Below are 22,168 nucleotides of genomic sequence, written 5' to 3' on the forward strand. Positions count from 1 at the left end.
CTGGAGTTTCAGCTCTCGAACTTTCTGGCATGTTACCTTGATGAGTCACCAAGAGTAGAATAATTGTTGCCAGTGGGGTTTTTCACGCAAGAGGAGTAACAAAATTAGGCAGTTATGTTTAATAATTTTCATTATTCCATTATTTAATGTATCCCTAGGTCATCTGATCCATTGTTTCTCCGAATAGTCATTTAATATCGGAGGCTAGGGCAAACAGAAGGAGAAAGAGAGCACATGATGATAAACTGAGGGGAGACAAATGAATTTGTGTTACTTGAGCGAGTTTCTTGGCCTCTCAAATCCTTTACCCTTGTGTGGACAAAAAGCAAGAAGAATAAGTATCTCACGAGATAACGTGACCGCCCAGCACAGAGCCTGGCCTTTATGCAGCTACAAGGATGATGTTAATTCGGATTATGAACTCAAGATACAAGAGCCAGCTCTTCAAAAAACGTTTCCCTCTGCTCTCTTAAACGGCAATTTAATTCCAGTTACCCGACTTTTCTTTTTTAAATTTTTTTTTTTTTCAACGTTTATTTATTTTTGGGACAGAGAGAGACAGAGCACGAACGGGGGAGGGGCAGAGAGAGAGGGAGACACAGAATTGGAAACAGGCTCCAGGCTCTGAGCCATCAGCCCAGAGCCTGACGCGGGGCTCGAACTCACGGACCGCGAGATCGTGACCTGGCTGAAGTCGGACGCTTAACCGACTGCGCCACCCAGGCGCCCCAACCCGACTTTTCTTTAACTAGAGAAATAGCACTAAAGACCTACGACTTCTATCTAAAATCTACAATAATGATTAATTACTCTGCCTTCTTAACTTTCTCTTTGTGACCTCAAAAGATTTTCATTAAAAAAAATATTACTATTTACGGGCCCCCGACATTTTGCCAGTCACTGTCAAGGACGCCAAAGAGATGGACAGATGGTCACCCAGAAGGAGTTCTGAGGCTCACGTGGCTGCACACATGACGTATTCACAGAACAGTCACACTCGCCAGCACAGAGTGGGGAGAACGTGCTGACAGGAGACGATGAAGCGTAAGGGAAAGGACAGAATGAGGAATGATCTTCAACTTTAGAAAACATGCCTCGGCCAAGTTCAATAAGGGGAATGTGTGGGAAGTAAGTTGGATCAAACAGGATGAAGGCATGAATAAGAAAGATCCAGAGGTCATAGTGGCCACCAGTTGAAACAGGTTCATGGTAAAAAAAAAAAAAAAAAAAAAAAAAAAAAGAATGGGTATTATAACTAAGGACACACAAATAACAATGAAATTCCAGTGTTAACTGTCAGAATGGCAAAGAATCGAAGACTAAAATAGGCAGAGTTGTACATGACAGTGGCCTCATCTATGTCTAGAGGTGGGAACCGGTACGATCCTTCTGAGGAGTAAAATGGCAAGTTTTTTAACTGGCAAACATTTGATTTTATTTATTTAAAAAAAATTTTTTTAACGTTTATTTATTTTTGAAAGAGAGAGAGACGGTGCGAGTAGGGAAAGGGCAGAGAGAGAGGGAGACACAGAATCCGAAGCAGGTTCCAGGCTCTGAGCTGTCAGCACAGAGCCCGACGCGGGGCTCGAACTCACGGACTGCGAGATCACGACCTGAGCCGAAGTCGGACGCCCAACCGACTGAGCCACCCAGGCGCCCCAATTGGCAAATACTTTAATTCGGCAGAGACTTGAAAAATACGTATGCCCACTGGCCCAACAGTTCCTTTTGTAAACACGAATACCAGTAATGTGAGTTAAAAAACAAAATTAGGTCGAGAATATATTGCCAACTAGTGAAAAACTGAAAGCAATATTATTTTCTATAACAGGATATTGGCTGTATCAATTGTAATACTTATTTTAGATGAGATCTGATTAAGCCTAAAAATTCTGCTTATTGAAAATGTTTAGCGATCAGGGGAAATTAATCTAAACTAACGTTAGCCGAGAAAACCTAGATGGAGACTCGGGTAGGGAACAGGACAGAGAAGAACACAGGATAAGGACAGCCACCAAATGTTAGTCATTTTCTCTGGCTGCTTGGGATCAGGAGCAACTTATATTGACTGTGTAATGATTTGTTTTTCATTTTCTCTACAGTGAGAATGTTTTATTACTGCACTTTGTGCAAAACAAGAAGGTGAATTTTTCAAAATTAATGAGAGAACAGAAGAGTGGAGGCTTTGCAATATTCCTCTCCTTGCCCTAATCAGGGGCAAGATGTGCTCCAGGCCTCTGCCGTCCTTCAGCAAAGCAGCAAACAGCCTCCGCCCTCAGAACCGACCTAAACCAACCCCCTGACCAGCCACACCTTGAGTGACCCGCGGTATGCTCTACCTGCCTACGTGTTTGGTTCCTGCCCTCCTGTACCCCAACCCCCACCAAGCCTCTCCCCCTCCTGCCATCTCCTGGCTTGCTGCCTCCCAGACCCAGGTATCACCTGCCCTCCGTAGGAGACCACGGTACTGACATGTAGAAGTGACCCTGTTCTCTCTGAAAGCATTGGAACAGGGACGGTGTGGCTCTGGGCTTCAAAACTAAAGCAGGACAGTGAGAAATCGAGAGAGAATTGAAAGCAGGGCCAGAAAGACCATGCAACTTGTTAGGAAAGGTTAAATCCGTTTGGATCGTCTAACAGCATCTGCCTTTTATGGAGCACATCCTAGAGGCTCTAGAGACTTGAATTCATACCAGCACAAGACAGGATAGCCATTATAATCCCATTTTACAGGTGAGGAAACTGAGGTCTGACAGCTTAAGGCCCTTGCTCAGGGTCACGTGACTAGTCAGGCTCCAAATGCAGGCGAGGCTATAGCCACCTGATACAAGAAATGAAATCTCAGGGCCCATGTGACAGAAGCCCAGGGCAGAGAACGTCCTTCATCCTGTTGGGACAAATGGAGGAGGTGGGTCCTGTGGCATTCGAGGTGCTCCCTAGCCCTGAAGAAAAGATCCTGCCAAAGCCGAGACTGCTGTCAAACACTAGAAGGACGTGGAGACTGTCTCTGTGAGACCCGCTTGCCGGAAGATCTCAGACCACGGAGAAACTCTCACAGTCCTGGCTTTCCCACACCTCCTGTATGGTCATTCTCTTCTGCATCAGCCACGAAATCAATGTACCTGCTGGGATGCCAAGGTGGACTTTTCTGCTTTGGGTCGACACTTCTACGGAGGGAATCTTATCCTAAATTCTAAACACAGAAGTAATATTCTCCTGAAGGCATCAGCAACGGTGGTTTTATTAATTTTGTTATTATGTACACTTTTTCAAGAGACCTAAACAAGCCTAAGTATGGGTGTATTTGCAGGTGGTTGTTTTTTTTAAAGAAAGGTCTATTTTGCAAAGTAATAATAATAATAATAATAATAATAATAATGGTGAAATAATCATTTGAAAGAAAGCATAGATAATTAAGAGATGATTCTGGCTTCCAGAACATTCTCTGAGAGCACTGTGGTCCTACGTACGCATATTTAATGGGAAAGAAACCCAAAAACGTCGTCATTCCCTGTTCTCCTTTCCCTTGTTACCGAGTCAGGGCGCTGAGCGGGCACAGGTGCGTGCACACACACAGATTGCTAAGCACCCGTGCACACACTCAGATTGCTAGGGAGACCTGTGCTCCATCCGGGGGTGGGAGCAGCCTGTATGAGAGAGCTGCTCACAAATGCAAACAGCAAGTCACTTTAAGATAATGGCCTGTACTTCCACTTTTAGGCAAGGACAGACCATCAGGGCCCCTGCTCCGAGGACATGACATTTACACAGCAGGACGGCAACATTTTCCTTCCACGGCCTGAACCCCCTCCCCCGCCATCCAAGTAATAAGGGATGAAGCGATTCTCATTCTGCATAAGCCAACGGGCCAATGAAAAATCACATGCCTAGAGCCATTCAACTCATTAATCACACGCACCAAAATCCTAGGAGATGAACTTTCTTCACATAACCCTGAGCTTTTTACTAACTCTTCCTTCACACATGATGGCAAATACTCAGAGTGCCTGCTATGTCAAAGCATGAAACGTATAAAAGAAGCAGGATGTTTTTAAATTAACACCATGTTTCAATCATCATCAAACCTTCCAAACTCTGCTGAATCAAAGTAACTTCTTTACACAACTAATTGAAACAGTGATGTGTGCTCCCTCATCAAGCCTTGTAACTTTCCACATCCTGTCTGTTTCTAAGATGCTTTTCCATCGGCCCTGCTCTCTCCTTGTCCTTCAGTGTCAGAGCTCCGTGATAATGGAAAATCCCCACATTCCCACTGTAATCACTAAGGATCTTGAAACCCTAGGATCAGGGATTGTAACATGGGGTTCATGGGCCTCCCCAGGAGTCCAAGAGTTGAATTGTCCTTGGATAGAATTAGCTTCTGTTGTCATTCTAAGCACCACATTCTAGGCATTTAGAAGCATTTATCCCCAAGAGGGGACTGCGGGCTTCATTAGACTTCCCGAATGACCCAGCGCATCATGTAAGGACCCGGGAAGTCTTTGGGAGATTGGATTAAAAGTCCTAACCAAAGCACAGGCAAGGTCCAAGGCTTAACAACCAGCTCCTTGGAGTCTGTAAGTAACACAGTGCTGTTCCGTGGGGAACAGGGGAAACGGGTTACCCCTCAGCACTGTCTTATGGTGCAAAAAGCAAAAAGTTTTTTGTGGTCCCCCATCTGGGACCACTGACACTGAATTACCCATGGGGACATCATCCTTGATGCTTACATGTTTCCGTGAGAACTCTTATAACCTGATCTTAAAATTCACGGACACTTAGAGACAAACAGGCACTCTCAGGTAAGCTCCACAAATTCCTTTGCTTCTTCCAATGCATACTTTTTGTTCCCAGTTGCAAACACCAAGGGAAAATGATGGCGAGAATCACAAAGACAGGAGAAAAACATTTAGCTTTTGCATAGTGCCTCACAAGGTCTCGTAAATATTAACGCCAAAAAAAAAAAAAAAAAGCTCACTCCAACGGGGTGTACTAAATTCAGTGCATCTGATGCTTAATCGACTAATTGATTTATTTATTGAAACACCACCACCAACAAAAAACAGAGTGCGTTTGAGACCAGAAATTGCCTGTATGACAGGCTGTTTCCTAATTCCAACGGACAGCCATAATTTTCCTTATGCTAATTTGAGCTCTGCACTCACATAATTAAAACTGCCGTCAACAGGCTCAGGCCGCCTTTTTTCCACTCTATAAACAAGTCTGTAAAATCATCGCATTACTTTACCCAGGAAGGCCAACAGAACATGTCTTGAAGGAAGTTACCTATAAAGAGGGGCTATTTTATTTGAACTGAGGATTAAAAAGAATCCACTTGAAGTCATTTTAAAGCTCACCTGCGATAATATACGATATACAGACAACACAGTGTCATCGAATGTTGAGGCAAGCAGAGTATCTTAGACAAGTGAAAACTACGACCCAAAATTTATTCTAGAAGTCACAAAACATCCAAGTTTCAAAATACCTTCGTATCTTCAGACATGTATACTTTAAACACTATTAACCCATGTGTATGTTTTGCGAAACATAACCCACAGTCTAAAGGGCGGTCTGTCGTTTCGATGTCCTTCAATACACTGATTTTTTTGGAAGCTGCACAATTGCACCCAAGCTCTTCAAAGTTTACAAAGAATATCTGATTTAATTGTTATTAAATATGGACATAATTAAGAGAGAAAATAAGAATAAAAAGGGCAGCATTTTGCATCATACAATCGAACAATTTCTGCTCACATAGTTGAAAGGGTCACATCAAACCTCCAATTTTAAAATTCTTTTCTATGATAGTTTCAGCAGCCTCAGATCCTTGAAGCCAGAGAAGGAATAACCTCTGTAAGGTTAGTCATTGATACATGATGGTTTAATATATATTATCGAACATTCCTTGAAAAAGAAAACATCCTTTGAGAAGTGAACACGGAACAAAACTTCTGAGGCACAGTTCATAGGGTGGGTATTACTCATAACCTCTAATGCCAACATTTCGGACACCAAACCAAGGAAGATTTTTGAAAACGCCTTGGCTCAATTCTGGGCAGACTTCTGTATTCGGGAGCTTTGAAATGAACCAAAACCCTTGATGAAAACACCACCAAACGCTTCTCACCTATAGGCAGCAAAACTAAAGACACACAACTAACAGAGCTTTCTTTTTCTTCCCTCCAGTATGTGTCTGCTGCTGATTTTTCTCATTCCTACAAATGTCACCCAGGCAGAGTGGCCTGGAAAATATTCCAACAGTCGACCACTTTATACACCCCATGCCGCTGCCCTGCACTCGCCATTAAACTGGCTTCGTTTCCAGGAATTAGGCCGCGTTTAGACTGCATCTGACAGGATCCACCTCCCCATTAATTTCTATCAACTAGAGACATTTGCACGAAAAACACAGCAGACCGCATACCCCAGAGCGAGAGAATCAACCAACAGGCCGCTGCTCTCCCATTCCCGCAAACCAACCCTGACGGGCAAGAACGTTTACTCGCAGCGCGGAGAGAAGTAGCACTTTTATTAAAGACCAACATGTAACCGAACAAACCGAATTACCACCATTTGAGTTATGAGAACACCCCGTTCTCAGCACGAAGGGTCCAAGAGCAAGTCAACGTGTCCCGTGACCAACCGCCACTCGCCCGGCATCTCTTCGTTGCCACTGGGGCCGGCTAGCAACCCTGATGCTCAAGGAGTCATTCGAGAGCATCCAGAAGTCCACCATTTACAAGCCCATCTGTTTGTCTCCGACCCTTCCCTCCAACCTCTCCGGGTCCATCACCTTCCAGCAGATGACACATCCACACCCCGCTAGGGATAGTTAAAGAACATGAGAATTCAGACGCGCTCCGAGAAGCCTTTGCAAAAGTCATCCACAGCCCTCAACAGTGAATTTAGAAACCCCAATTTTTTTCTGAGTTTGAAGTTTTTAAGCCTTGCGGATGGTTGGAGTAGGAAAAAGGAAATTTACTAGGCAGTGCAGAGGAAATCTTGTTGTCCTCTATTGTGGCAGTGGGGGTGTTGCCCAATCCGGACTTATCTGCCTTGATAAAGGAAACCAAAGAAAAAGTTAACAAGCACAAGGTTTTGTCAGACGAAAAGGAACCCTCTCCTTACCTTAATAGTGCTGGCCATAATGCAATCAAGTTTATTGATCGTTAATAAATGTTAATGATAATTATTGCTTCTCTCTGACCAGAAAGTAGTTTTGATGAGGTTGTTTAGAGCGGATGAGATCGTGCTAAGTCTGGGAAATGAAGTCAGCCAATGGCAGGAAGAGGTTTCTATTGGTCCTGGCTGCCCAGCCCGAAGAAACAGGATATTTGGGAGTGGAGAGATAAGGGACCCTGAAAACAATGTTGTTTTTCTTGATGATATGCAGCCAGGAGATTTCTTTTTTTTTTTTTTTAATTAAAAAAAAAAAAGGCATCCACTGCCCGGGACAGAGACCCCCACGGCAGGTGGGACTTGTGCCACCACACGACATGCCACACAGAGGCAGGATGCAGACGCGGTGGCACCCCGTATGGCTTCACATGTGCCATGAGCACTTCGGGACGGGGCGTGGAGGGCCCCCCGACAGCCGGGTGCCAGGCCTTCTGGGCCCCCACCTCCCTGGACCTGCCACACGCCTGCCACACGGGACTCGAGCCACTCATCCCCACACACTCCCCGTTCCGTTCTCCCAAATGGAAACGTTGCAGGTAGAACTTATTTCACGTGAACGTATTTGCTTGCTGATTTGTAACGGCCTGCCTTGATTCAACATCTCAAGTGAGTATTCCCAGAAGTTTCATTTTCTCTTTCCAAGCACATGTAATTTTTTTTATTTGCTCCACAATAAACCAGTCGAAAACACACAAAGGCTCTAGAACTAGGAAGGTAAAGCAAGGCAAAGAAAGGGAAAACTAAGCCCGTCAAATCCTGATCCTTAAGTATTTATTTAAAGGCCAAATAACGGAAATTACGGCAAATGGTTTCTCATGCGAGCAAGCCGGTCCCACTGTGACGAAAGTCAGCGCTGTGGGCCACAGACCCTCAGAGAGATCTTGACTCTGCGGAGATATCAGGTGAAGACCTCATTAAGGGTTTTAAAATCCAGGCTGTAAGTTCAGGGCCACACGTCTGTTTTCCACTCAAAGGAAGTACAGCTAACGTAAGCTTGAACATTCCTTAGAGGGTTTCGGGCCTTTAATTACTCATTTTCAGGAAAGTACTTGTTCTCTGGAAGGAACAACATTTTGCTTTGAATCCAGCTACACGAAAGGTGGACCAGTAAAGAAGTGTGGTCTCCACACGGGGACCCTCAGAACCCAAGAGACGAAATCCTGAGTCATTCAGCAACTCTTGGTTCTAGAAGTGGACGGTCGGTGAATTGATTTCACTCGGACTTCAGGCCTGCCTATGGCAGAGCTCTAGAAACTAGCCTGGGTTTCTATATCTTTTGTTGTCTCCTGACTTAACCCCTTTGCATGAGGATAGAAGGAGGAGGGGGGGGGCAGGGAGAAACAAACAAACGAAGAAACAAAGGAAAAAGAGAAAACTAAAGAAATCCTGTTCTGGATAAAAGTCAGAACCCACACGTTCTCACCGTCTACACTTTGAGGGGGTGTTGATTTCCCCTCTTTTCATCTCTGAACAATGAAGGAGATGGCAGGCCGATTAAAATTTTGTTTCCCCGAAAGTTTCAAAGCACTGAGTTGTTTTATCTGGGTCGCGTCCACAAGGATTCGGGAGTGCTGAGAAAAATGTTCTCTGCTCCGCCAGGGTTCCCTGCTTTTGCCCTCCTGAGAAGCATCGACTGTAAATGTTACCCACGGTACCCCAGTGAGCAGTGTTCCATCACGGGTTTCCCAAAGAGCAGCCTTAAGCAGGATGGACACTTTGCTAACAAAAGGGCCTTGGGGGAACCTGCTGACTGGTCCTACCTCACTCTGGTCTCCTGGTTTCTAACCCAGCCCTCTCCGTGTCGTCCCCAAAGACCTAGGACACCTAATTCTTCATCAAGCCTCTGCTCTTAACTCATTGGTTACTGCTTAGTTCAGATCAAGCAGGGGAATCTTTTAATTCTTTATGCAGGGAAAAATTTCCAACATGCAGAAACAAGTTAATGCAAAGGACTCCTAATATCTTTCGCCCACTTACTCCAAATGCTGGTAATATTAATTTCCTTTGCTTTCTCGCTCTAAAATTTATGTATAATGCCTACGTGTGAATAGGCACAGATCTCCTTTATTCTTTAATTAATAAAAATGCTGTTTTATTAGAGACGAATTTCTTTGCTTGGATACTTACAGACAGAAAACCAGATGTTACTATTTGACCTATTTCCTGAAGATTCTATCCACAAGTTTCACCGTGTTGAATATTGAAGATGCGCACAAATATGGAGGTGATCTAGTAAAAAGCCAGTGTTCAGGTAGTGAGTTGTTATTCCTGTCACAAAGTTTTTTAAGGCAAATATCCCTCATTTCTAACAACAAGATATTAGACTCATGCTGAGCATCTTCAAAGACAGTAATTCCTGATACCTACAATGGCATAATAGCATCCAAGCCTGGTAGTCTCTGAATGTTTAAGGCAAAGTTGCTTTTTAACTTTGATTGGCTATTGAAAGCGTTTGACATATCTATTAATGAGAATATAGTAGTTCAGTGGGGAGCCTGCGTGGCTCAGTCGTTTAAGCTGCCCAACTCCTGATTTCAGCTCGGGTCAGGATCTCGTGGTTTGTGGGTTCAAGCCTTGCATCAGGCTCTGTGCTGACAGTGCGGAGCTCACTTGGAATTCCTCTCTCTCTCTCTCTCTCTCTGTCTCTCTGTCTCTCTCTCTCTCTCTCCTGTTCTCTGCCTCTCCCCTGCTCATGCTCCTCTCTCTCAAAATAAATAAATAAATAACTTTAAAAATTAAAAAAAAAGAATATACTGGTGCAGAAACCATGTCCCAAATGTTAGTCCCTGGGGGAATCATCCAAAGATAATGCTATCACTTAATCCTCCCCTTTACCCCCACCCCAAGCCTACACCTACATTTGGCCTCAGCACCAGATTATTCAGCATCTTAAGGACTAGGCAGCTTCTCACCAGACAGCACCCCTCCTTGGGGAAAGCCACCCTTCAGGTAACCAGGCTGACCCACGTCAGGGCAATCTAGCAGAGAGAGACATCGCTCGGGGGGGCCATCTTGCCACGATCCCTCCAGGACAAGGTCCTTCTCCACTCTCCTTGGAACACAGTAAACACCACAATGGACCAGTATGGCCCCCAGTGTCTGTGGACATCTGAGCCCATGAGTAAATTCTACATTTCCGTTTTTACTTACCCATCGTGGACCCATTCCCCATGAGGCTACCACAACCCTTTGTAAGCCTGTTCCTATCTTGTTCCAAATGAAAAAAGGAAATTATACAAAACTGACCATACGTTTACCGTAACAGTAAAAAGGGGCATTGTCATTTATTTGTCTTAAAACCACGTCTTCCCATTTTCTAAAGAGGCAACAAATTCTCATCCGTATTCTGTTATTAACTTCTCTATCTGAGATCGACAGAGGAAGGTCAGGAGTCGAAACACTTTGGATGAGGGCGGTATGGTTCTAAAAACGATGTACGGGCGCAGCAAAGAGATAATGAACCACAATTTTAATTGAAGACCCAACAGAAGGCTCGCTCATGAATGACTGATTAATCCTGGTATTAAACATCCACACGCTGGAATGGTCATCAGCACTGAAAATACTGCAGGGAAATGATGTAACAGAGGAATGCCCAGTGATACGGAGAACTGTTATGATACTATGCCTGGGAAGTTAAAAATCAGGGTCCAAGAGACAGTTATGCCAGACACCCATTTTGTTAAAAGGAAAAAAGGCAAGAGGGAACTACCAGGAGGCTCTAGGTACTATGGTACTAATGGTGGATGGTCTTCCTTTTCTTATTTGTTTTTCCTCCATCTCCTTCGGTTCATCTCGATTTCTGAACATTTACAGTAAATAGAAATTAAATTTGAATGTAAAAGTTATAGAAGTCACACGTAAGGTTCCATGTTTTTTTTTTTTAATTTTTTTTTCAACGTTTATTTATTTTTGGGACAGAGAGAGACAGAGCATGAACGGGGGAGGGGCAGAGAGAGAGGGAGACACAGAATCGGAAACAGGCTCCAGGCTCTGAGCCGTCAGCCCAGAGCCCGACGCGGGGTTCGAACTCCCGGACCTCGAGATCGTGACCTGGCTGAAGTCGGACGCTTAACCGACTGCGCCACCCAGGCGCCCCTCCATGTTTTTTTTATAAATGCCTGTGTAACACACAGCACACAATATCTATACTTGTCAAGCCCCATGGGTGCGTACCAAAACGCATGTTCTTTGTTAAATGTCTACAGCAAGAAAAGAGGACCCCTGTTCGTAACTAGTAAGGAAACCCAGAAGATACTCATGTGTCTTGTCACGGTCAGCTATCCAACATCAACCCATCTAGTCAATATTAATAAAGGGGCTTTTCCACGCCAGGAGCTCTGGTCGGCACTAGAAAATAAAGCATGACAAGGCTCTGTCCTGCCACTGGGTGTCCCAACATTCAGGAAGTCTGTGTTTGTCGACTTCAATTCCGCCCACGTAAAACTGTGGAGCTTGGAACCAGCCCATGAGATGCAAACTTTTTAAGGGTAAAACAATAGGACCCAGTGCTCTATATTGTCCCTAAAATGACACATGAATCCTAAAATGTATACTGTTTGGATTATTCATGAACAGCCTGCAAGAAGGATGTCCCAGGGATTTTTGCCAAGGACATGCCTGAGATTACAGATAAGGATCAAGCATCTGGAGCTGCCCCCACAGTGGAAAACTACATCACTCGGTGGAACTTTTCCGTCCACTGGAGGATTTGCTTGAGAACACGCGCAGTGTAAGGCACTCTTAGCCGCCAAGGTCGCTCATGACACACAGGTTGAGGACCGTTTTTCTATTCAAAGCTTACTGCGTGAGCACAGTTTCACTCCATTGAGTAAGACTGTGTGTGTGTGTGTGTGTGTGCGCGCGCGCGCGTGTGATGCCCTCCAGCCACACATTAAGAAATAATCCAACTACAATTCAAATAACTATTGTTTCAACACCTTCTCTATGCGGTTAATATTATTCTTCAACATCTTGGTTGATTTGAACTCATCTAAACCAAGGAAATTGTTATCACATACTAAATCCTCAACTTCTCAACACCGAGTTGCAATTTCCTTAATTTTGAAGCACGTGTCAGTTCAGCTCTATAGGCTCCAATGGAGCGACGATTTCAATGAACGCAATTTCATAAGCGTCACATGTATTCTCATGTTTTTTTAGCAACTTTGCTCTTAGCCAATTCCGTACGCCTCTAAAAACTCAGGAGTATTAAAATCAGTATTAGGGACCCTAAATATGTCAATGTAACACTCGGGGCTAAAGAGAAAAGAAATTCCTAGGAACATTTATTTTGACACAGTAATTTAAAGGAAATTTCCTGTTTCAATGATCGTGTTTCCACATATAATTTGTGAACCATTCTATGAGTTTCGAGGTCTTTTATCCATACAACTGGCATATATAAGCCTAGATGTTACAGCCTGCAGATAGCAATGGTCACCATAAGGCCTGGTCTGCCCACAGGGCATGGGTCTAGCACCCATGCCACACAATTGGAGGCGACACAAAATCACATGGCCATCCCGCCAGGTGTTGTCCTGCTCCTCTGTCCCCTACTGAGATCTGGAGAATCATGTCCCAATTACTTCCTCAGCAGTCACCCCTGACCATCCTGAGAAGTTATCTTGAGCTGTTTAAATTAACTTAGATTTTGACCTAGTTAGACTGTCAATTTTTTTAAGTGTGTCAGTCTCATTTATAAGATACTATATATCAGCATCTATTTTTGTCTTGACCGTCCACATACATTATTTTGTCAAGAAAATATGCACTCTTTTAAGTTTTTTTTTAAATTTATTTGGAGAGAGAGAGCACAAGTGGGTGAGGGGCAGAGAGAAGAAAAGACAGAAACTCAAGCAGGCTCTGTGCCATCAACGCAGAGCCCGATGTGGGGCTCAAACCCACAAACTGTGAGATCATGACCTGAGCAGAGATCAAGGGTTGGACGCTTCACCGACTATGCCACCCAGGCGCCCCCATACTACTTTGTAAAGAAAGATAGTAAATTGCACTATAATGTCACCCAGATAATGGAAACTTACAGAGAAGCCTGCATTAGACAATTGCTCCCCGTTCTTTTACAAAATGTTTTGAGTCAGATTCAGAAGGCCTTTCTTTCTACAGCACTTAATATGTGTGTATGTATTTGCTAATCTATTCATATCACAAATGGAATCAGAAACGAAGCCAAGGAACAAAGTGTTTGCCATAAAGAGTGCATTTACATTTGCGAGAGTGGATTCAGGCAACCTACAGAAGTCACCAAGTTGCAGGCCGGCTCGTGGAGGCAGGTGTGTGAAAGAGTGAGCATTTGCCACACCGCATCCTCTGCGCTGGACCCAGTCGGCCTTGTACTCTTTCTGCACCGTGCCCTGCACGATGCAGGTAAACACCCTCTTCATGGTATCCTTTCTCTGCAAAGCCGGAAGGAGGCCCTTTCCCTCTTGAGGGTACAGTGTGCAGTTCAGAGGGAGGCAGGCCAGCCTTCCAAAAGATGTGTTTACTCCGTTTAAATGCACTGAGTTGCACTGAAACTGTGACCCAGGCTAATTCACGGTTTTCATTTGATCTCAGTACAAACCTCAGCACATCGTTTTGGGGAAAACTACAGTATCTGGGGACAAATGGAAGTGACAATTCTAAATATGTTGTCGATGACAGGCAGAAGGCAGGCTGGGGTTTGCCTGGTGATCGCTTGTTGCATCCTGTATTTATGGGCACAAAAACAATCCTGCAGCGAGAATTTTAGGAAGCAACCACCTATTGGCCAAAGACCTTCACTGCTTTGTTTATTTGCCAGCGATGGACCTGAGGCCTTGCAGGGACTTTTCCTTGGAACCAGCTGAACTGTTGTCACTAGAGGGTGCTAAATGTCCCTTTAAAGGGCCCTAAGGGTGTGACTAATTCTTCACTTTACACTTTTTGCATTGACATCATGATACTACATAGTCGTCTCCTTTTTATCCATTAACGTTAAAATCCACCTTTCATAATGGAGAAAGCTTTTCAGAGAAGTTTACACTGGTCACTAGTGTAACATAAGGAAATCTACTTGGATAAGGAGCAAAGATAAATTATACAGATACGCACCTCAGACTAAAGCCACCGTTTTTTCTGGGTGAGATCTGACCATGGAAATCACAGAATTGTTCTACCCCACTCTCAGTGATCCCAAACCATAAAAACACTCTACTGCTCAGTAATTCCAAGTGGTTCAATATCTTCCTCATGCATGTTCCATCACATTAACAGGTCAGCGTTGGGTGTGTTTGCTTTCAGCGGAGACAACACTGCCTTCACGTCCGCACCTTGCCTAAACTCTGATATTCGAAGACCCCTTCCAGAAACGGACTGCGGGAAGGGTATGGATTATATCATAACATGTGGGAGATACCTTCTGATGCCATCATTTATTTATTTTTTTTAATTATAGTTTTGGGGCTATGTTTATAGAGCATCACTTATAAAAACGATACACAATGTTAAAATATGTAAAAATACATATGAAATAAAGTTACCTTTAAAACTGAATAAGGAAGTTTTCCTGAAAACAATCCTATTATGTGATTACACTGACTTCTAGGCCATCTAAATGCTAAACGCTTAAAGCAAAACACAGTGCCTTGGGAATATTTGCAAGAAATGTGACTTGCAACTTTTCTCTTCTCGTCCTCACTTGTGCTTTAAAATACCTACAGTTTTTTTTTCTTTCATTCTTCTCCCCCTTCCGCTTTGGTTCATATACCAACGAAGGGAGAGGTCAGTGGGTGACAGTCGTTTGTCTGGTTCATGGCCATCTGAAGGTGGGGCTGCATGTGGGACAGGCTCCCACCAATCTCTGAAGAGGTGACAGAAAGTATGGCTGGCGATGCATTTTCCTCTCGGTCTGCCAGGAGGGCAGAGGTTCATTTTCAATGTGCTCTACGGAAGGATAATTAAGGCAGTGTTTCGTCTGTTGGTCTGCGACTTTTAAAGGGAAACAAACTTCACCTTCGCACAGAAATGGCACATGGCGGATGGGGCGAGGTGTGGAAAACGGTGACCGGGGGACCCCGCGCCCAGCCTCAGGCGACGCCGCTCTAGACAAAGGCACTGGCAGGAGGGGCGCCTGGGTGGCTCAGTCAGTTAAGTGTCTGACTTTGGCTCAGGTCATGATCTCGCAGCTCGTGAGTTCGAGCCCCGCGTCCGGCTCTGTGCTGTCAGCTCGGAGCCTGGAGCCTGCTTCGGATTCTGTGTCTCCCTCTCTCTCTGCCCCTCCCTTGCTCACAGTCTCTCTCTCTCAGAAATAAATAAACGTTAAAAATATTTTTTTAAGGCACTGACAGAAGAGAAGAGCAACCCCAGGCTCACAGAGCCTGCCCCCACACTATCGGCCATCCCCCAGATGAACAGCTTAGGTGGAAACTGAAGGATGGGAGGGCAGAGCTGGCTTCTGGGTCACCAAGGGAGACGGTTGGAGACCACCTGGGCTGACACCCCTCAGGGAGCACGAGTCTAGTGAGTCCCGTCACAGGGGCCTTGGCTCTGGGCGAGGAGGCCTCAGCCTGGCCTCAGCCTCAGTGAGTCAAGGAGTCACGGACTCCACCTGGGCCCGTTTTCCTTTGGCAAATCAACTGGTGACGTTGCAGGTTTGTTCAAGGGAGGAATCAGCACGTACTGAGTACCCTGCCATGTGCCACCCTCCCCGTGCCCAAAGACTGAGGGCAGCAAACCCCCGGAGCCCCTGGTGCTCTGTCCTCATGCACAGGACACGTCCTCATGTCCTCCCGTGCTCGGCAACCATTTGCTGAATGAATGAATGAATGAATGAATGAATGAATGAATGAAGCACGTCAACAGAGCCCAGGAGCACCAGGGAAGGAGAGTACCGGCCATGCCCGTGGGCAGCCCAGGAGAGGCCCTCAAAAGCCCAGAGTCTGACTTGAACTTGGCGTTCATCTGGTTTTCCACTGCGTGCTGACCAATTCCTGAGAAGATCTGCATTCGAAATTAAGAGGGAAGCTGGCACTCAAGCTGTGAGCCACCCACGCCTCCCCCCACCACACGCGCACACGCACAATAGAACGACAGCGAGGAAGACACTGACTGATGCGGAGAGACAGAGACACAGAGAGGCTGGCTGCCCCACCACCGTGCCACCCCCACGTTTCCAGGCCACATGACCCGCGTAACTTTAGAGGCGACTTTCTCCAGCAATTCCCCCAGATCAGGCCGTGCGGGGGAAGAAGGCAATTGGTCCCTATGAGACCTTCCACCAACTCCGCGTGTGACGGGATTTCCCTCTCGGTAACTGAACTGACACCACCTGGCAGTGAGAAGATATTCCACAATAATAACGAACTACCGACCACGTAAACGAGTGACTGAAAGAAGGAGACTCTGTCCTGTGTTTTGCCTGCCTCGTGATATCTTTACGGCACGTTTATTTCAAAATAAAATAACAGCTTTTGGCGCTACCCCAGCCCTTGCAATTTTCCAAAGTAACTCTGACTAAGGTTATTTCCAGCGACACTGATTCAGCACCTGGGTCGGTCCCACGTGCAATTAGTGAAAACCGTCAGAATGCCGGGTTCGTTGCATTTCTGGACACTTGCCGCGTCACCCACGGTGACTGAATCGCCAAGAGAACCCAGCAAGATTCGCCATCACAGGTGCCCATCTTATAAGGTGACATCGACACTGCTCCCATCAAAAGGGGGGGCCCATGTGCCCACCCTTCGAAGCTGGGAAGACCTGTCTCTACAGCGTTTAAGTTCAGCTCCTGCGCCCTCCAAGCTACCTGGAAAGATGGTGCAGCTTCCACCCGCTTTCCTTGGCAACAGCCACCCTCGCATCTTGACCGCCATACTGAGAGAGAGCCCAAGGCGCACGGAGAAACCATGACGGAGACTCTGAGGGAAAAATGCCTGTCTCAGCCCAGTCAACCCTTGGAACCACGGAGAACAGAAGTGATAAAGTGGTCACTGTGATTTTTAAGCCACCGAGTTCCAGAGTGAATTCGTTCTAAAGCAAAAGGTGACTGCAACGCCCTCAAAAGTTTCCTTATTCAAACACGTTTTTGCAACCTTGTTACGCAGCCAATAATTCTTCTGTGATCGCTTGTCCATTCGTCAAACCCTTCCTGGCATCGACTCTATGCTCAGCCCCGTGTCAGGCACCGAAGATGTGCGAAGGAAGGGAAGCAGTCATCGGCCAAACACACACACAAAAAGTACGTATCTGTTGGAGAGAAAACGTGCCAAAATTTCAACAGCATCTGACTTAAAAGACGTAAGAGGCGAACATCGCGAGTCCTTCCCTCCCTCTTCCCCCCACTTCCTCTCTGCTCATTACAGGTGCGTGTGCCTCGGGTCACCTGAGCCCCCCAGGGCAGGTACCCCTGGGTCCTGGCTGTGACCTCCCTCCTCGGTCCCCACCCCGTGCCTGCAGCCTGCTGACCCTCCCCATTCCCACTTTCTGGAAGCATCTCTGCCCATCCACCTTAGGTTACTTTCCCCAGGAGACATGGGAAAGCTTTAATTTCCCCTCTGTGACTTCCACAGGAACGGGGCTGGTAAATGAGAAGCAGAGGGAGAGGGTTCATTACCCCGAGTTACTAAAAAGAGAAGCGCCAGTGTTTGGAAGGTGGTGCTATTAGTCCCCTTGAAACATTAGCCGCTAGAAACCAGGGGCTCTGTCCCCTGTGCAGCATCTCAGGCTTCCGGGATGCCACGGGGGTTTCCACTGGGTCAGTTGTGACAATGGGGAGAGCCATCTGGAAGACCGCGAGGTGGGGCCTGGCCAACCACCACCCCAGAGCAGAGGGGAGAGGCACAGATACCCACGATGGGGCCCTGTTTCCCGGATCCGCGGCTCCGGGTGTTCCTCATCCCCAGAAAGAGCGTGAGAAAAACAGCAGTCCCCACGGAATGCTCTCCACACATCTGTGGGGCTTCTTTATAAAGAAGGTCAAGTTCTCTTACTTTCCAACTCACGTACTGAATTCCTGTGGATGAAGCAACTCTATTCTGAGCCCGGAGGGCCGGAGCACCCAAATCTCACCTCCCAGACTTGGAGATAATCTGCATCTGAGATATCTGATTCCAGGTGACTTCAAGCTCTTTCAAACTTTTCATCAGGAACGGAAGCCATTAGTATGTCTCACACCGCTCCGTTTTACGGAATTCTTGCGCTACGAGCTCTTTTTATTATTTTCTTAACAGCCAGAAAAAAAAAAAAAAAAAGAACTGGGAAAGTTCACAAAGAAATTTTTCAACTGCCAGGGGTGACCCCTAACCCAAGCCTTTGTGCCTAATCTGTAAAAGGGAGTGAGAAGTATTGCGTACCTTTGGAGTGGGGGCTCTGTGTCTTTAAGAGAGCGGGGAAACCGCTAACAATGAGGCTACACATACCTTGTGCTTCTTTGTTAGTAACTGCAAACCAAAAACAGATGTGAAATATCAGCGGCCACCTTGTACTGACCCATGGACGTTGAGGCTAATCCAGACCATTCTTAATAACTCAAAACCGCCACCCTTTTAGCTTTCTAATTTTTTTCTCACTTACAAGTGCAAAAAAGAATTGACAGACACATTAAGGTCCATTTCCCTCTGAACACATACAGATTTTCTCCGATAAGAGCCGGGAGTAAGAGCTCTCCCCGCGAAATCGTGCAGCTGCGAACGGACTCTGTGCCCGCGTAGGTGTTCATCGCCTTCAACCAAACAACAGCTAGAGGGAGAGGATTTATGCTGGAAATCAGATATTCCGTTGTTACCTTTTCCCAGCAGCAGTAAGTGCAGAATTTCTTGAATTAGTAGACTGCTTAGAAGTAAAAAACCAGAGGTTTTGGATATGAATCCAGCAATCCAAAAACGCTTCTCTAACATCAAAACCGTTTTAATTTCCAACCATCTTCCTGAATTCAAAAGTAATGAATGTAAGTGAAGAAGAAAAATCAATAGGTACAGGCATGATTCATAACCCCCCAAATGAAGAAATCAGTCATTCTGCACTAAATTTGAACATTCTATCAATAGTACGTCTATTTACTAAATCCAAGAGGAACTCCTTTAACATAAAATCAAAGACAAAATTGTTTCAGACATTGTATATTGTTTTTTTGCCTGAAAGCAGACACAAGGTGAAATGAGTATTAGATGCAAGGCTAGACGTTGATTGATTTCTAACACCTACCAATATGGCAATTACACCGTCATGTGACACAGGACTTCCTGGTCTCACACTGAAATTGGATGGATGCAGAGTTATAGTTGGAAAATTATTAGACACAGTCACTTTACCGTATTTCACCACTGTAAGACCATGGATGGTACATATACAGCATGCCACCATCTAATGCATCACTTTCTAGAAAAGAAAAAATAATTCTGCCAAACGAAATTAGTCGTAACACTTTCTTAATCCAACAGCTGTAAGACACAGCCCAATTTTTGAAAATAACTATGTGCCTTACGGTAGATGTGATGCAGTCTACTTATGAAAGAACCCATCATGAGAGCATTAAAATGTTATCTGTCATACACCAAAAACTAATACAATGTTATAAGATGTCAGGTATAACTTAATTAAAAAATTAAAAACCAGAATTTGGATAAAAGCAAGTCACTATCACAAGATTCTGCCATTTATAAACTGTCCAATAAGTATTAAAAAAAAATGCAAGGAAATCAAAATAAGGAAGCCAAACCACAGTACTTGGGGCCTTATCCATATGAAAAAAATGAAAAATTTTTATTACGGCAGCACAGGTAAGAATGTGGAGGAAAGAACACTCTCATTCATGTATGTGTATTATGAATACAGATTAAGATCTTATCGGAAAATAATTTATCCTTTCACTCAACAATTCCTATTCTTTTAGAATCCACCTTTTAGAAACACAATAAACAAAGACATGGGTGCAAGAATGTTCACTCTAACACTCTTTAGTAATAGTAAAAATGAGAATAAGTTGGATACCTATCAATCAGAGACTAGATAAACATATTACACAGTATTAAGAAGAATGAGACAGATCTAAATTCACTGCATAGAAAATTTTTGCGGTATATTAAGTTCAAAACATTATCAGATGTGTGTTAGTATATGCAGAGAAAACATTCTGAAGTATAAACCTCAGTTTACAAGTTGACCATGGCATAACAGCCTCTTTTCAAGTCAAATACTTGGGGAAAGTTGGACTATAACAAGTATGTGTTACTTTTATAATCAGAAACAAATTTTCAATTCATATCTTAATGCAGAAATATTAAAATGCCACAAATCTGTAATATATTAATAAAAACTGATTAGGCTACTGATTAGATTTTAAAGAATAAATAAATACAATAACACATATTGGTACAGATTCAAAGAGGTGGAGTTTTGTTCATTTACTCAAGAAACATTTGTGCATCTATATTGTTAAATATAATGTTAGTAAAATAATGACTTGTTAATAAAAGTTTTTTGAGGAAAATGAAATTTTAATTGGGTCCCACAGGATTAGCATGTGTTCAGACGGTGGGGAAAAAAGTGGCAACATCTTTTAGGAAAAAAAATTTTTAACTTGGGTAAAGTATTTGATTCAACACAAAAGGAACAAATAAACTACAGGTTAAGATTATTTTGAAAAAATGTGTCAAAGTGAGGAAATATCTTGACATCTACAGACAGATACTTGGTAACTCATTTGAGCAACGAGGACTCACAAGAATAATTCAAAGGGCACTTGACATAAAATTCTTTTGATTAGAACACATTGTATGACATTGCATGAAGAGAAGCCTGTAGAAATTATATGTATCTTAAATCTAACTTAAGCCAGGTTTGGTTCTGAAAATAAAAAAGAGTAAATATGAAATAGATAAGACAATTAGGTTACTGTTTCTGTGGCTAATACCTCATAGGAAAAAGGGAAAGGTATTAATCTTAAGAAGTTAGAAAAAAAGAAAAAAGGAGGAAAATAACAAGTATATGAATAAAATTAATAAAATAGAGAATGATCATACAATGAAAAAGATTAGCAAGTCAAATCTTTGAAAAGATTAGTTATTTATAAGCCCTTGATGAGTATTATTAAGGCAAAAACAGAGAAAGTAAAAATAACCAAAGTCAACAGTGAAAAATGAGACATTACTACAGATCCTATAGACATTAAAAGGATTATAAAAGAACATTATAAACAATTTCCTATCAATAAATGTGGAAGTTTAACTGAAACAAATAAAATCTTTGGAAAATATAATTTACCAAAACTTCCAAAGAAAAAACACAAAAGCTGAACTCCTATAACTATTAAAGTCATAGATTGATTAGATCATCTAAATCCTTCCTAAAAGAAAACCAAAAAGGAACATTCCAGGCCCAGACTTATTTAACAGCAAATTCTGATATACATTTAAGTAAGAATTAATGCTAGTCTTATACAAACTCTCCTAGGTAATAGAAAAAAGGAAAAGCTTGACTCAAGATGTGACTAAGACACTATGAGAAAAAAAAAATATAGGCTGACCTCACACATAAAAGCAGATGCAAAATAAACTGAACAAAATCTCAGAAAACCAAATCCAACAGTATATGAAAGACAATAAATATATTATGGTCAAGCTGGGTGATTCCAAGAATGTAGGGTTATTTCAATCAATGTAAATTATACATACATTGTAAAGAAGAAAAATCATATGATAATCTTAAATAAAAGAAAAAAACATTTAATTAAATTTGATATCAATTCATAATAAAAATTCTTATTAGATTAGAAATAAAAGGGAACTTTGTCAGTCTCATAAATAGCATCTATGAAACCTTACAGTAAGCCACCTACTTTAATGATGAAACACTGAAATTTATTCCTTTTAAGTTAGGAGAAAAGACAAAGAGGGTCACAATCACCACATCTGTCACAAATGGTCCTGGAGGTCCTAGTCAGTACATAAGTCAAGAAAATGAAATAAAATGCCAAGGAAAAAGTAGATAAAACTTTAGCTATTTGCAGATAGTA

At 43.6% G+C, this 22,168-nt stretch overlaps 1 protein-coding gene across 7 annotated transcripts in view; it reads right to left on the reverse strand.

Annotated features, from left to right (window-relative positions):
- The window catches only part of ERG (ETS transcription factor ERG), a 268,746-nt gene that overhangs the window by 105,196 nt on the left and 141,382 nt on the right, over positions 1-22,168 (reverse strand). The window contains exon 1 of one of the 7 annotated variants that reach the window (XM_086675972.1): positions 7,132-7,285. The exons of the other annotated variants lie outside the window; for them this stretch is intronic. Within the exon in view, the coding sequence (XP_086532098.1) occupies positions 7,132-7,149 (18 nt within the window). The 5' untranslated portion in view covers positions 7,150-7,285. Of the gene's footprint in view, positions 1-7,131; positions 7,286-22,168 lie in introns of those variants that run through there. 7 annotated transcript variants of the gene reach the window in all.

The sequence above is a fragment of the Puma concolor genome, chromosome C2 (assembly GCF_028749965.1).
Source record: "Puma concolor isolate L17-30 chromosome C2, mPumCon1.1.hap2, whole genome shotgun sequence".
Taxonomy (NCBI): domain Eukaryota; kingdom Metazoa; phylum Chordata; class Mammalia; order Carnivora; family Felidae; genus Puma; species Puma concolor.